At 33.4% G+C, this 15,744-nt stretch overlaps 1 protein-coding gene and 1 pseudogene across 1 annotated transcript; both read right to left on the bottom strand.

Moving 5' to 3' along the window:
• Window positions 1-1,657: 1,657 nt before the first annotated feature.
• Window positions 1,658-6,637, bottom strand: LOC134275406 (thyrotropin-releasing hormone receptor-like). The gene is made up of 5 exons (XM_062757687.1): window positions 6,368-6,637; window positions 4,216-4,437; window positions 3,864-4,015; window positions 3,177-3,388; window positions 1,658-2,489 (listed from the first exon to the last, which is right to left on the bottom strand). The coding sequence occupies exons 1-5, from the start codon at window positions 6,570-6,572 to the stop codon at window positions 2,345-2,347; spliced, it is 936 nt and encodes a 311-aa protein (XP_062613671.1). The 5' UTR covers window positions 6,573-6,637; the 3' UTR covers window positions 1,658-2,344.
• A 666-nt stretch (window positions 6,638-7,303) lies between these two features.
• On the bottom strand, window positions 7,304-13,725 carry LOC134275395 (adenosine receptor A2a-like; annotated as a pseudogene).
• Between the last annotated feature and the right edge of the window lie 2,019 nt (window positions 13,726-15,744).

Here is a 15,744-nt window from a genome sequence, read left to right as displayed (position 1 = left end):
ATGATTATGGACACTTTTGGTGTTAACACCAAAAGAGTCCATAATTGTGTATTATTATACGTTTTATTTAAAAACACAATCATGAATATTTTACCTGGGTTCATTTACATGGATAGGCAGCTTTTAGTTAGCTTTATTTAACAATGTAAACTCCCGGACAGCACAAGGTAGTCTGTTTATCTCAACATTTTTATTGGCCTTTGACATTAAATGCAGGGTTTTTTTCACTTGAATTTGTGATAATATGTACACTGTACATTTTCTTTGTGTTTGTCTATTTCACATTTTATTAGTTTTAAATGTATTTTCCCATGATGTCTGGAAACAATAAACTCACCATGAGATCAGGAACTTTTGCTTATAAGATAAAAATGACAAAGATTCTAAGTTTTCTTTTTAGAAGTGCTTCTAGTAACTTGAATACCTTTCCTGGTTGCAGTGTATTTGTATTTTTGAAATAAATAATGTTAACTACATGGCGGTGGATGGGGCGGATCAAACCCCTTTGTGGCTTTGATCGGTGGCGGATGTTTCCCCATCTTTGACGCTGTTTAGGTCTGAAATACGCATTCTGTTTACTGGATATTTTTGCGTACCTCATTGAATAATAGTGTGAACTTAAGATTCTATGATGTTTTTTGCTATATGCGTTTGTTTCTATTACGCAATGTGTTTAATATTGGTATTGTCAATTATACTATGTGTTGACATATGTTGTTTGCTTTGTCATTTATTTATTAATAAATGACCATTCAAATCGCAACACAGTGTTTTCATTTGTGTCAAACAGAGCACCGCCATATCAGGTATCCATAAAAACATTTATTGATACTGATAGTTCTTGTATCATTATTTTATTATTTCCCTTGGAAGCCTCTCCCTGTGGGAGGCCCCTTGATTCTGGTGTATCACAATTGCACATGTGTGCAAGATAGTGTCAGTCTCCATATTTATTTTTCGCGGTAAACATTTTTACAATTTTCTGATGCCTCCTCCCACCCCTCCTCCTTTTCTGAAATAACTTTCTTTGTTGATTTGTTGGGGCGACTGTTGCCCTATTTTTTACTTTTTGGTTTTTAAATTTAAATTTAAAACATGCATTTTGTTTCAGAAATTATGAGAAGGGCGGATGTTGCCCCATCTTTGACACTGTTTAGGTCTGAAATACGCATTCTGTTCACTGTACATTTTTGCGTACCTTATTGAATAATATTGTGAACTTAAGATTATATGATGTTTTTTGCTATATGCGTTTGTTTCTATTACGCAATGTGTTTAATTGTATTGGTATTGTCAATTATACTATGTGTTGACATATGTTGTTTGCTTTGTCATTTATTTATTAATAAATGACCATTCAAATTGCAACACTATGTTTTCATTTGTGTCAAACAGAGCATATCTGGTATCCATAAAAGACATTACTGAAAAACACATTTCTAACAATCACGTTTTTGTACAAAAAATCACGTGCGGGGCGGGACAAATAGAGACGGAAACGGGGATTGTAGCACGTGGATTAACGGAATCAAGAGCATGTAAATATAAGGAATAACTGTCAGATTTTTTGATTTCATGAAGATGATCAATGGATTGGCATGCATGATAATTTTATGCATGCGTTTAGGCAAACAAAAAGAACTGTTTAATCAATCCCATCTCTTTAATGTTCAATCATTAATCATACAGAAAGATATTTATGTATGAAAATGATAGTTCATAACAAGAATCACATTATTTATTGTTACATTTAAATTAATTACATTTTTTACACTCCTTAATTGTTCATGACTTGAAAATATACAATGTCTAAGTTAGTTTAATCATTTGTTTTACAACAATAAAAACAGTTTTGTTATAATATTTGCATAAAACTTAACAATTTTTTTTTTCAATCTTTCCTTTAAGAAATACATGTTATGGTCCTCGTGGCGCAATGGGTAAAGCGTCTGCTGAATTTTTATCCTTGCTTATCCCTGCAGGATTTGGTGACCGTCCCTTTGGGCGAGACTGAATGAAGCAGGATCCCGTGTCCCAGACGGTTTTGGCATAAAAAAGACCCTTAACTGAATGGACAGCCTTATCGGCTAGAGTTAGTGTCTCAATATTAAAAAAACAAAATGGAGAGAGATGTTAAACAACAATCACACATCTAGATAAATTCTACAGGGTTGTATTAAATAAGAAGAATGTCACAAGTTCCGATTCGGTTTCTTTCACGCCACAAATCGTACACAATTGCTTATGAGTCGAGTGTATTTTTAAGCTTATTTTAAAGGGGCGTGGACACAGTTTTAACTAATTTTTTAAAACCAGTTTTAATGTTTACAAATCTGAAATCATTTCAAAACTCCTGTCTACAAAAACACAAATATTTTTGTAGCTTTGTTATGTCTTTTTGAATGCTTTTTCGAAATTCTGGTAGTCGGCCTGCGTAAATAAATACGTTTACAGCCGAGTTCATATACAGAAGAATTCGACAAGTAGCTCTGAAATAGAAAAAGAATAAGCATTTTTAAAACGTTTAATAATATGTTTACGTATCATTTTTAAAATGTTATATAAGATCTATTTAGTTTTAAAGTGATTCGATTCTTCATACAATATATTATGCAGAGCTTATATAGATCTTGTTTGTGTTATATATTTATATATTTTATATAAATAGGTCATGTAATTTCATCCCGGGGGTTATCAAAACTACATCCTTCTTGTCTTAGAATAATTGAAAAACAATCACAGCAAACCCCAGTTGATCTCGGGATTTTATGAAGTAAATAACTAATCCTAGCTTTGCAGATTCGAATAAACTGCCTGAAGAACGGACCTGTATAAACCAAGGCCTAGAGCAGCAATAAGTGCTGGTACAATGTCCAAAAAGAATCTCTTACTGCTCTAAGACCCGAGCAACGCCGAGTAGACAGTTAATTTTGCCGTCCTTTACCGGCAATCGGAAGTAGATCAATGTGAAGGAAATGTTTAACAGATAATAAAAGAAATATAATTGTACTTCTCTTTATCGATTGTTTCATGATGGATTGTTCTGATTTTGTCTTTTATTACAGAGAATTGAAATTAGTTAGTGGTTATAAATAAATGACATTTTTATCAAACCAAGTATAAACCTGATATTTTTCGACAGAAAAATTAGTACCTCAAACAAAGGAAATACCTACCTTATAAATGGAGATTGAACGCAATTTTCAACACAAGTTATTTGATGGAAAAAAAGTATTATCATCGGCGTCCATACACTTATGAAGAAGCCCAACAAAACAGACACCATTACTGTAGATTTCAGTTCTTGTCGGCGAATGAAATTAAATGCATTACTTGATCTATCACATTTATTTCTCAGCACTCGTTCTTGAAGAGCTATAGCCTTTGCCTTCAATAAAAGTACAATTGATAACTTTCAATGTATATATATATGGTATACACATAAACTGACAATGCATTTCTAGAAAATATTTACCAAAGTTTAAATTGTCATTAATTGCAAGTCTTTACAAGGTTTTACCACGTAATATGTAATGTTTCACAATAATGAAAGATGAAGTGAGAGACTTTTTATAAGGATCATCATAGAAGGTTTAAATAAGGTTTAAATAAATGTATTATTTGCATCATTTGCAAAAAAAGGCAAATAAATTATACCAATCCAGATATATATATTTTTTGGTTTGTATCATCTTTCTTTAATCGTATACTAAAAAATATACATTGCTGTTAAAATGACAGTGAAGAAAAAACATTAAAATCAAATCAGACTATGCTTTTGAAAGCAGTGCATTCTCAACATATGTTTTTGTGGCACTATAAATAAAAATGGTACAGGAAGTTTTATTCGGGGCTAGTCTTACCTGATGTCTTGCAACTCTGACGATTCTAGCATAAAGAGTCAACATGATTAGGACAGGTAGAAAAACCTGGATAGTAAGGAGTATTATTGCATGTGTTACAGAGAAGATCAGCTCATAGCGGCAAACACCAACATATCTGCTGCTGTATTTCTCTGAAGAGAAGAAAACATGAAGCATATAATACTTTGATTATAAATATATTTATTTATAAGTAGAATCTCTTCCATAAGGTAAATATAAGGATAATCAGGTATTTCTTGCAATTTTAATTTTTAATGATACGTTTTAAGTGACTGGGAATTATATTCAATGGATTAACCTTTTTACAGAGAGCGATAGATATTATACTTACCTGGCTTATAAAGAGTAAACATCAAAACGCAAGTACAATGGGATAGGACCCAGATAGTAAAAATGGTGTACTTTGTGGATTTGGTTGTAACGTAGCTTTGATACCGTAATGGGTAAAAGATGGCGACATATCTGGTAACAGTGATGGCTACTAAGTGATAAGAACAGCTAATACCCAAGGCATACACCTCAGTCAACAAGAAACGACACACACTCCACTGACCTAAAAATATACACTCGCTTGAAAATATTTATCAAGCCTTTTTTTTTTTAATTTTATCACTATTATAACAAAAAACATTTCAAAATGTCAATCTTTGTTATCCTATTTTCAAAAGAAATTAAAATAAGCTCAAAATCCTGTGTAAAAATATTTATGTTATTGATATGTGAAGTTTCATTTCATTCGAATTAATAGAAATCAATTTACTTCATTTTAAAATCACCATGAGCCTACTTAACGTCAAAAGTATAGCGTTAATAATTTCTTTAAAATACTCTCCCTTCAGCAGTTTAGTTTGATAATCATTTATCAAAAACCCTTTTCTAGCACTTGAAATTAATTTTTCTATCAATTATCTCGTTTTATAATTTTCTTCGTCAATGTTTTGTTTCACTTAAACACTTAGCTGTGTTTTCACAATATTTAAAACTCGGAAGGGCTTATCAATGGTTTTCCATAACGTTCCAATTTTTTAAGGTTTTTGATCAGATTTTATCAGATAGACGGTTTCTTCAGATTGTCTTTGTTCGATACAAAGTCTCTGTCCCTCAAATATCGCCTGTACCATTTATAAACACATGCACCACTTAATTGTGACATAATTCTTTATTCCTTCAACATTTGTAGAGTTTATTCAGGAAGTTTCCCGAGTACCGGTACCGTGATGTTCAACAGCGTCATAATTTTTGTCGCTTTCAATAAGGACAACCTACTTCCCAAAATGATTTCTTTTAAACAATTTAAAATTTTAAGCCATAATTTGGAATATGAATCAATGGGACAGTTCTTAATTTAAAAGTTTAGGATTTTTAACGTTTTTGGTCCATTTTAAAGAAATTGTCATATTTATTTCGTATGTTGTTTGTAAATTGGTAAATTTTGACCGCTCGATCCGCGATCCAATTTTAGCAGTTTCTTATTCTGGACAGGTTATAAAACAAATTGTGATCATTTTAATTTTTTTAAATCAAAATCATTTGCATCTATTTTTAAATATTTCTACCAAATTTGGTTAGTTTTTGATGTTAAATGAAAAAGATATGACAGGAGTCCACGAACTTTTCGAACAACCATGCTAAGGAAATCATGCTCCAGTTTAAGTTGACGTGGTCATTTAATACTCCATTAACAAAGAACTTTATTCGGTAATAACCAATATTTGCCCCCCAAATCAAACTTTGATGGAGGTATATTTAATTAAGTTTAATTAAGTATTAAACAGGGGAGTATATGCTGACTTCAAAGCACTATATAGTTTTATAAGTAATGACGTCATATGAACGTAATGACGTCACAAACATGACGTAAATTTCAGTTTTTTATGAATTCTACAGAAAAATGCACATATTTCGTCGATATTTTGAGTAGAAGTCACCGAGCGCATGTGTGTTCAGGATCAATATTTTGATATAATGTGTAGAATGATAATATTAATGAAATATGTAAGTATTGTTTCTGAACAAACTTGCGCTCTATAAATTTTAAAGCTAAAATTGTTAAAATTTTGTCCATTAAGCCTCTTTCTGAAAAATGATATAAAATCGGACTAGTTTGTGACGTCATAAAAACAAAAATTGTGAATAAACTGCTTTGAAACTATAATATGTTCTGTTAATTTATATTTATCATACAATTTATTGAATTCAGCACATTTCGAAAGTTTTTCAAAATTTGAAATTTGTGGGGGCAAATTTATGCAATTTACCGCATATAGTTCTTTACTATTCCATATCAGCAAAATCCGTCAAAATTGTTTTTAATGCAGTTTTCTTTATAGATTCAATATATTTCTATTGCAAATTAACAGAGGAGGGAGAGGAAATGTTAGACAGACAGACAAACGTGCATATCAAAACAAAAAAAATTCCCTATTTTGGTTTCTATAACTGAAAACATCAATGTAAAATTAATGTAAAAGTAGTGTAATTACCCAACAGACGACTGACTTCCGGTACGTGTTCTAGATGAGCAACATTGTATAAAGGATACATTACTCCAAGAAGTAGATCTGTAACAGCCAAGCTCACAATGTAAATATTACATGGCGTGCGGAGGTGGGGATTCCTCATTACAGCTCTGATAACCAGGATATTCCCGGGTATGATAATGCACGTAATTATAAAAAAACATCCCATAATAATAGATGTAAAAGGACATCCCAGGATCTTCAGATGTGTGTGGTTCTTCTGGATCAATGTCTATTAAATATGATGTGGTATTCTGGAGGACATTATTATTTGCGGCAGATGAAGGCGCCATTTTTTATGAAACTATTAACTCCCTGATCCATGTACTCCGTTCTATTTTTCTTTCAATTTGTTTTTTTTTTTTTTTTTTTTTTTTTTTGTCAAAGTCTCCAAGTGCTAAAACTCGACATCAATATCGGTTGTGTACATTATTATATAAAAATGAACAAGGAAGCATTATGCAGATTCTTTTTAAAACATGTGAAGTGTGAAAATATATAAGTACAAAATAAAGCAGTTGTTAAACTTTAAAAAAAATCAAGTTTAATACAGAATACCTCTTTCTTTCCTTAAGTTTTTTTTATTTTTCGTAGAATCACATGGAAGAATATGACCAAGTCCTTGGAAAGGAAAATGTCTTCAATTTATTTCAAATTCAAACTCAAAGACTGACAAATCCAACCCTTGTTTTAAAAGTTAAATAACAAAAAAAAAATAATTTTATATATAGGAGACATTTGAAAACCTGAAAAGATGCATTTATGTAACTTCATTTCTATTATTTTCAAAATATAGTATATATTTTATTTGATATGTCTTTTTGAGTTTTATCGACATTTTGTGCACATTGTTTTTGGTGATAATAGGATCTATCCCCATTGCACATATTGTCGTCCATATTGTCACCGGCTTAAAATAATACATGTAGTACATGTATTTTTCGCTGACTTCATTATACACTGACATGTACCATCGTTGTTTAAATTGTCCCTCTACAATCTGTATTACTCTTTGTATTCACTATTTTTCTCTCGTAAGTTTTTGTAAAGAATATACTTGCTTATTTTTTACGAAGCAGTCGATTGGCGAGTATTTAATGATCCCATCCCATTTTTTCCACAACACAAAATCATTTTGAGAAATTGTGTCAACTTATGTTTGATGCTTTTTCTGAATTCCTTTAAACGGAGTGCATAAATAAATATATTTATAGCTGAGTTGAGATACAACAAAATTCGGCAGCTTGCCCTGTAATAGAAAAAAATCACGCATTAATAATCGTTTTACTTTTTTCATATTAATTTTACTCTTTCTTAAAATACCATCAAAGACACGGGTACGTGCTTTTGTAGTGGAAGTTGGAGGAGGGGTAACAGTAGTAGTAAATATAGTACCGTATAAAAGGACTGAAGTAGCAATCCTGAACACACTGTATTCGGTAAAAGGAGTATGTCATAAAAGGCACCCATGCTACTGTGTAGGACACTAATAGAATGGAGACCATAAATGTTGACTTCAATTCATGATTGTTGATGTGAAAACAACATGCCTTGTCTTTATACCATGGAAGTCGTTTTAGAATTGCTATAGCCTTTGCTTAAAAGAAATTAATCATTATTAGAACATTTGATTAAAATATAAATTTCTCAATACTAGCTATTACATATAGAAGTAATCGAAAATTTTCACCAACAATTTTTGTTACATATTTTATGTCCAACAAAATAATGGGGGAATATTATAATTTGAAAAATTATAAACTTTTTTATAAATTATATACAAATGTATAGATATAATAGTCGTTCAATATTTCATTTCGATATTCTTTGAGAAAAAAGTACTATTAATACCAATAAAAAAACATGGAACAAAACAAAACGTTATGGGCAACTTTCAGGCTATTAGCATTAGGTATGAATGCTATTTCGTTATGAACATTGACCATCATAAAAATGTTTTTCATAATTTTTGTAGATAAAATGCATGTAAAATTTCAACAAACCTGTGTTCTGGCAATATTAGCGATTCTAGCGTACATAGGAATCATTAATAGAAGTGGCAGAATCAGTTGAAAAATGAAGTAGACACACATATGAGCCAGGGAGAAGATGAGCTCGAACCGACACAAGGGCTCCTGTCTCAGAATGTATTCCTCTGTGGAGTATAAAATTCATTTTTTAACAGATATATCCACTTCGGCAATATCAATGCATTTGACTTTTAATAATCTTAAGACAAAATATTGATAAAAACGAAGCTGCCATTCAATTTTTGCTGAAAATTTTATGGCAATTACATTAATTGGTTTAAATTTAGATTAAGTGCTGACCTGGGTTGTAGAGTGTAAACATTAGTACACAAACACCTTGCGACATGACCCAGATAAATACTATGACGTATTTAGTTGACCTTGCCGTGACGTAGACGTGATAACGTAATGGGTTCACAATGGCGATGTATCGATTGATGGTGATGGCTACTAAATCATATGATGAGCAGATATCCAGTGCGATGACCTCACACAACAAAAACCGACATACATTCCACTGGCCTAGAAAAATATTCCTATTAAAATATCAGGATGCTTAAAACCCTTGAATATTCGCGAGGTATATAACATGAAATGTACATATTCTGAGTATTTATACAAATACCGATTTTGAAATAAATTTTATATCCTTGAGGCCACCAAGATTAAAGAATATGTCCAATGCTGGTAAAACATTAATGAATGATAATCTCATAAACATCAACCTCATTGGTGTGAGACTTTTGCAGTAAGCTCCATTTAAGCAAAAATCCGTAAACAATTTAGAATGGAAATAACGGTCTGACAAATTTCGTGAAAAGCGTCAAACAATATTAGACTTAATTGTATATATACTACTCAAAAGTTGATAAAGATCATTGAAATTTTCTTTGTATTTAGATAATCAATAACTGTATAACTGGCAATATTTTGTCCAAATGCAAAAAAAAATGTCTTCAACAAACTTGCACGTGCATTTCATGTCATGGAAATGGTTTCTCGTCACATTTATACTTTTGCTACAATTGCACGATTTTCACTCAGGCAGCGGTGTGATTCTCTCTAAAATTTAAAAGAACTGACCTGAGTGTTTACACTACGTTTATCAACACAATGGCCCCTCAACGTGTAAGGCGTCGCCTAACGACAGAACAACTAGGTAGATGTATTGGAATGCTTGGCGCTGGTTATTCACAACGTGATGTTGCAAATGCGCTAAACGTCAGCCAGAGCGTTGTAAACAGAGCCTGGAACCGACGGCAAACTTTTAGTACAGCAGCACACTGACATGGGGGTGGTCGTCAGAGATCAACAACTCAACGCCAAGACCATTTTGTGGCTCTTCAGGCACGACGCCACCCGTTCTGGGCAGCAACCAGCCTGCGTAACGACCTCCTGAACGTTTCGGTGGTAAATGTCTCGACTCAGACGAGACGTAATCGGCTTCACATTGCAGGTCTCAATTCGAGAAGGGCATGTGTTCGAATCCCTCTGACTGTGCGACACCGGTGGGAGCGATTGGACTGGGCTGAAGACCATGTCACTTGGACACAGAACGATTGGGTTCCAGTTCTGTTCACCGATGAGTCCAGGTATTGTTTGGACTTTACAGACAGGAAGCAACGAGTGTGGCGACGACGACGTGAACGTTTTCATGATACCCACATCAGTGAATATGACCGTTATGGTGGTGGTTCCATCATGGTCTGGGGTGGAATCAGCAGGGATGGAAGAACAGATCTTCATGTCATGGAGAGAGGAACAATGACGGGGGTGCGGTACCGGGAAGAGATCCTGGATGTTTACGTTAGACCCTACGCTGGTGCTGTTGGCCCTGAGTTCATCCTGATTTATGATAACGCCCGTCCACATCGCGCCAGGATGGTGGAACAGAACCTTCAACAGGAGACAATTGTCCGTATGGACTGGCCAGCGCGCTCGCCGGACTTTAACCCGATTGAGCATGTATGGAACATGCTGCAAGTTGCCCTTTTACGCCGTACAGCACAACCCACGACTTTGGCAGAGCTGGGAAACGCCCTCGTTGAAGAGTGGATCAACCTTCCCATTGGAAACATCCGGGTGCTTATTGACAGCATGGCTCGACGTTGTCAAGCCGTCATTGATGCAAGGGGAGGCCATACTCCGTACTGACACTACATCGACTATTTGTGATGATGGACTTTCTCAAAAAACTGTGTAATTTTTTCTCTGGTTTTCTGTTAACTTTTTTGTAATGAAATGCCTATTGGTGTTGTTATAAGATTTCAAGCATTCCTTATTGGTAAAAGTTCATGCTGTTCATAGATACCCTTTCATAACCTGAGTAAACACATTTTTGAGTTAAATTTTTGTCTGTTGTTATGTTAATGGTTAATTACATATATATAACCTAGTAATCCTTATGGACTGAGCAAGAGCCATCTTATACATAAAATGGCCCTGTACTTATATCAATTAATAAACTATCACTCTCTTTCCCATTTCATATATCAAAATAAAGTGGACACTTGGTACCATCATTTTCTATAATAAAATTTTGTTTTTGATAATCCATATATTGGAAAACAGGTTTGAAAAATTGCAATGTACTTGAAATTTGCAGAAAACATGCGTATTTGACTACCTTCAGCAAAGAATTTAAATATGAGCACAACCCACGATCCAAAAAATAAAACATGTTTTATGATCTTCAGAAACAGAGCTTTCATCATATATTTGCATATTTTGGATCAGAGGTTGTGCTCTATATGAAATATTGAAAAAACGCTTCAATTTTAGGTGATTTTCAATGGAATTTATAGGATATGAGGAAAATGACGCATTTTATGACGTCATAATGCATTGACTTGGTGGAAAATTACGTCACAATTAATAGATACATGGTCACCAACATTCCAAGTGATAAATAGTGCATTGCCAACCTAAACTGAGCGGTTTTTATTATTCAGAAATTCTCAGGGCCCAATAATGCCCAAAGTGGCTCTACCTATAGTAGTAGTATATATTAGCAAACGCTTTAAGTCATGGTATCAACAATAAATTTGCAAAATTTGACGAAAGAAAAATGCCAATAGGTGTCTCCTTTTAGAAATTATTCCTACGTGGAACTCATTTGTGTATTAAACGTATAAGGGAGGCCTAAAACTAGGAATCCTATGCTGCTGATTCACGTTTATCACGAATTTTTGTTTTTACCTTTTACGACTTTATGTAGTTAAATATCAAAATATGAAATATACGTAGGTTACAGACTCATTGGTATCTTTTATTTCGATTCTAAAGGGAAATAAATCGACTCTCGTAGGAAATTGAATTTTGCTGATTGAATAAACATCGGCAATGTTTAAAAATACCGAACTGAAGGCTACCGAAAGAGATTAGTTCTTTTCATGTTAAAAATTTTATTAACATGGATTGATATATAGTTTTTGTCTGATTTTGATTTGAGATGACATAATAATTAATCCCTAGAATATCAAGAAATCGTATGTTTTCTTTGGTGCTTAATTACGAGATTTTTTTTTTTTTTTTTTTTTTTTTTGCTTTTCATATACACGTTATTTAATAAACAAAAAAGTTTGCACAATTATTTGACTTTATTTAAAGATCCTCTAAACTTCCCCTACACTATACTTAGTAAACATTGTTCAGGTTATCTATTGAAAAATAAATCTATAATTCCTCTGAAATCCAACAATACGCAGTCGTATATTTCTAAGCAATACCAAAAAAGAGGCAAGTAAATGAAAAAACCTCATTCGTCTGTCATTTAGGAAAACTTGAAAACAAGGCATTACATTTATTATCATAGAGTGATACTTTGATAGATAAAAAATGTTATCATTGATACATCAACATACTTTCACTTGATTACTGGCAACACAGCGACAGCTGTGATTAAGTCTGTTAATCTGTTCTACTGAGTCATGTTGACATCCATTTTCTTAATACATGGCAGAGTATTTGCTTTAAAAAAAAATTTTTAATTCCTTTTTAAAAAAATATATTCTCGCTCCATAATTAAGATACATGAATTGCATTCTTTCAGCCAAGTGGGTAGTGTCTATACAGTAGACATAGCCTAAATACTTGAACAATTTTAATTCCTTTCTAAAATTAATTATTATTTTAAATTATTGTTTTATATTTTTAAGTAAATTTTTGAATTATATCCAATAGAAAAGTAATTTTTTGTGTTTATTTTGCGTTTGTTTGCTGAATTTTTTTATTCATGTTAAAATGACAACGTGCTAGACCTTTGATAAGTGAGGGACCAGTGCACCAGTGAAAATTTATGCCAGTAGCTCTAGCGACAGAATTCCCGGTTACTCCGGTTTGATTGATTGATTGTATATTGTTTAACGTCCCACTCGAGAGCATTTCACTCATATGGAGACGTCACCGTATGCCGGTTAAGGGCTTCAAATTGAGGCCTGTACTCGGCACTCAGGGTCATTCTTTAACGTACCAACGTCTACCGTGACTCGGGACCCACGTTTAATAGGTCATATCCAAAAGACCCGTGACTTTCACTTCTAGTGCCGAACGCTTGGCGAAGGAACAGTCACCACGTATGTTTACGTCTTAGGTTTGACGTGGCGCCGCGAAAGAGAATCGAACCCGGGCCTCCCGATCACAAAATACACAGGTTTGACAGCAACTTCTTGTCGTATATGGTGCTGCAGGAGAATTTGAAACCGGTCCTGTATGACCAAATACTTACTCTAGTTCAAACGCTCTGACCTCTGTAGCGGGCATGGAAAATTTAAAATCAGCTGTAACGTTAATGTTTCATTTCTACTTTTTGCGTTCTCTTTATAGAAATAAACAAAAATGCTTTTAAAGGACATTATCAAGTTATTAAAAGTAGTCATACATACATGTACATGTAACATCAAGTCAAAGTGGGATTTATTGTTTTTAAAGCCATTTTTAATCTGTTTGGGAAATTAAGTGGTGGGTTCAAAATAAGGACACATGAATTTAAATTAATCATAATTAAAAAAAAAAACGAATATCATTTTACTTACCTAATAGACGGCTGATTTCTGGTACGTGTTCCAGGTGCGAGATATTGTACACAGGATACACTTATCCAATTAATAAGTCTGTAACCGACAAACTCGCTATACAAAAATTACATGGCTTCTGTAGATTGGGAGTTTTGAAAACAGCGATAATGATCAGGATATTTCCTGGTATATTTATACAAGCAATAATAAAAACCGTCCCGAAATAATACACAAAAAAGGCTGTAACGGGACCAGAAGAACCAAGGATATCTTCCATGACAGATAAAATGGTAAGTGTTTGAATAAAAATACGTATCATTGACTGCAGCAGATGTTAGTAAGATTTTTTAAATGTCCTAGTTACGCATAATTATATTGATAATCGCATTGGTTTTATTTAAGATGCTTTATGAAGAAAAAAATAATAAAAAGTTATTTAACTGATTAATCATAAACACATTTTTTGGACTAAACTTATTGATAATTTTTTTCTGTTTTAACTTTGTGCTGTAAAATGTGATAAGCCCGTATAATATTCCAAAATTACCTTTTTACTTCTGGAATTTTCATTCGTGAAAAATGACCAAATTTATATAAAAGTAAAATTAATGAATACAAGAATAACACGTAGAATACATAGGTCCTGGTGCCAACATTCCACTATGAGCAAGGTTTAAGTTTCTGTGCACAGGCAGACAAACAGATTAACAGACAAGCAGACATGCAGACAAATAATAAGATCAAAACTATCGGTCCTCAAATCTTCCATAAACATGCATTTTATTGTTTTAACCAATCCATGCACGCAATTATCTGTCCTTAAGGGGAAACTAATGTCCTTCGAAGTCAAGGCAGCAGGACAGTGTTTGGTGACATTTCTGTTTTCCCTTTCGTAAAGATTTGGCAGTTGCTTTAGTACTAAATAATGTTTATACATTGTGATATGATAACAGGGGACTTTCAGGTTTGTAGCTAGGTACTAATGAAATCATCATAAAGCTGGAGATCTGCCATTACATGTACTAGTGTAGTAGAAATTTCCTTGATCAAATTAATAATATGCAAATTAGTTGTCAATCAGATGCTTCCTAGTGTATTAGCTATATAACATCAAACGTTTTAGTGACTAAGACAAAGACGATGACTTAGCGTCTTTGGGTAACTATAAATACTGGCGAGCGCTGATGCTCGTAGTTAGTCTACCAGTGGCAGTTGATCAGCGTGGAACGTGTTAAAAAGGTAAGGAATTTATTGTGCCTCATTTGCGGGTCTCAATATACTGCAGACATACCATTTGGGGTACATTAGGTTCCAAACCTATTGAAATAATAAATATTTAATAGAGAGTGTTTGGAGACACTGCTTTGTGACATAAGGTCTGGGAGCTTTGGAAGCTCAATTAATTGGTTTCAGACCTTGAAAAGTTAAAGCACTGGGATAGCTTAGGAACATTTAAGAATCATTAGAGAATCATTGTTGTATATATTTTGTAAATCTATTTCCACGTAATTCTCTTTTAGTTTATTTTCACCAATCAATTATAGACGTAGGCAACGTAAGGAAATTATATATATTTCTTTCTCCATGACTGGAGAACCCACAGTACATATTACAAAATTTGGTGGCAGCGGTGGGATGATCTAAACAAGAGAAACAAATTTTTGTGGTCTTATTTTTAGCTTTATTTTTAAGGACGGGGGTGTACTTCATATGCGGGTCTCAAATTGCTGCAGACAAACCATTTGAAGTACATATCCCATACTTTATTAATTTGTGTTAAATATTAAGAGATAGTTTTAAGTTTAAAACTGTAAGTTTCAAACGTGTTTTGAAGTCTTAAGGTAGAAAACGTTTAGGTCAAAGTCATGGAGGATACGCTAAATAAAGAGATAAGCTATTTGGAAGAGCAAGTAAAAGCGCTTTCTAATGAAAGTATTCTACTTCAACAAAAGGAACATCGAAAGATATCTACTCCAATAACTGTTAGAGATTCTGGAATTGGTGCTTCGGGACAAAAGGAATCAAAACATGAAGAAGATTACGGAGGTGCCAAACCCAAAGTAAAGTTTAATGTTGGTATAGAAAATGCTTTCAGATCCGCTTCTGCCTCAGATGAAAGAAAAGACGATAATTCACGGAATTCTGGCATATATCTTGAAACACCGTTCAGGGATGCAAGTAATATTACATTGCGGAGAAGCCAGGACGGACGATTGCAGAGGCATGGTTTTGAAGAAGGGCCAGGAAACAGGGCTCATAAACTAAGCAGCTTAAAACCTGCTACATATGACGGAAC

The sequence above is a fragment of the Saccostrea cucullata genome, unplaced genomic scaffold (assembly GCF_032062105.1).
Source record: "Saccostrea cucullata isolate Sc308-1 unplaced genomic scaffold, CSIRO_AGI_Scuc_v1 ctg1840, whole genome shotgun sequence".
In the NCBI taxonomy this organism is placed as follows: Eukaryota; Metazoa; Mollusca; class Bivalvia; order Ostreida; family Ostreidae; genus Saccostrea; species Saccostrea cuccullata.
This window is presented reverse-complemented; position numbering and strand designations above follow the sequence as displayed.

What these genes read in the sequence shown, in the direction of transcription:
- LOC134275406 (XM_062757687.1), bottom strand. Translation starts at nt 6,572, where the DNA reads ATGGGATGTTTTTTTATAATTACGTGCATTATCATACCCGGGAATATC. An exon ending in GGAAGTCAGTCGTCTGTTGG is followed by an intron (nt 4,438 to 6,367) that starts GTAATTACACTA and finishes GTATATTTTTAG; the next exon opens with GTCAGTGGAGTGTGTGTCGT. An exon ending in GTTTACTCTTTATAAGCCAG is followed by an intron (nt 4,016 to 4,215) that starts GTAAGTATAATA and finishes TCTTCTCTTCAG; the next exon opens with AGAAATACAGCAGCAGATAT.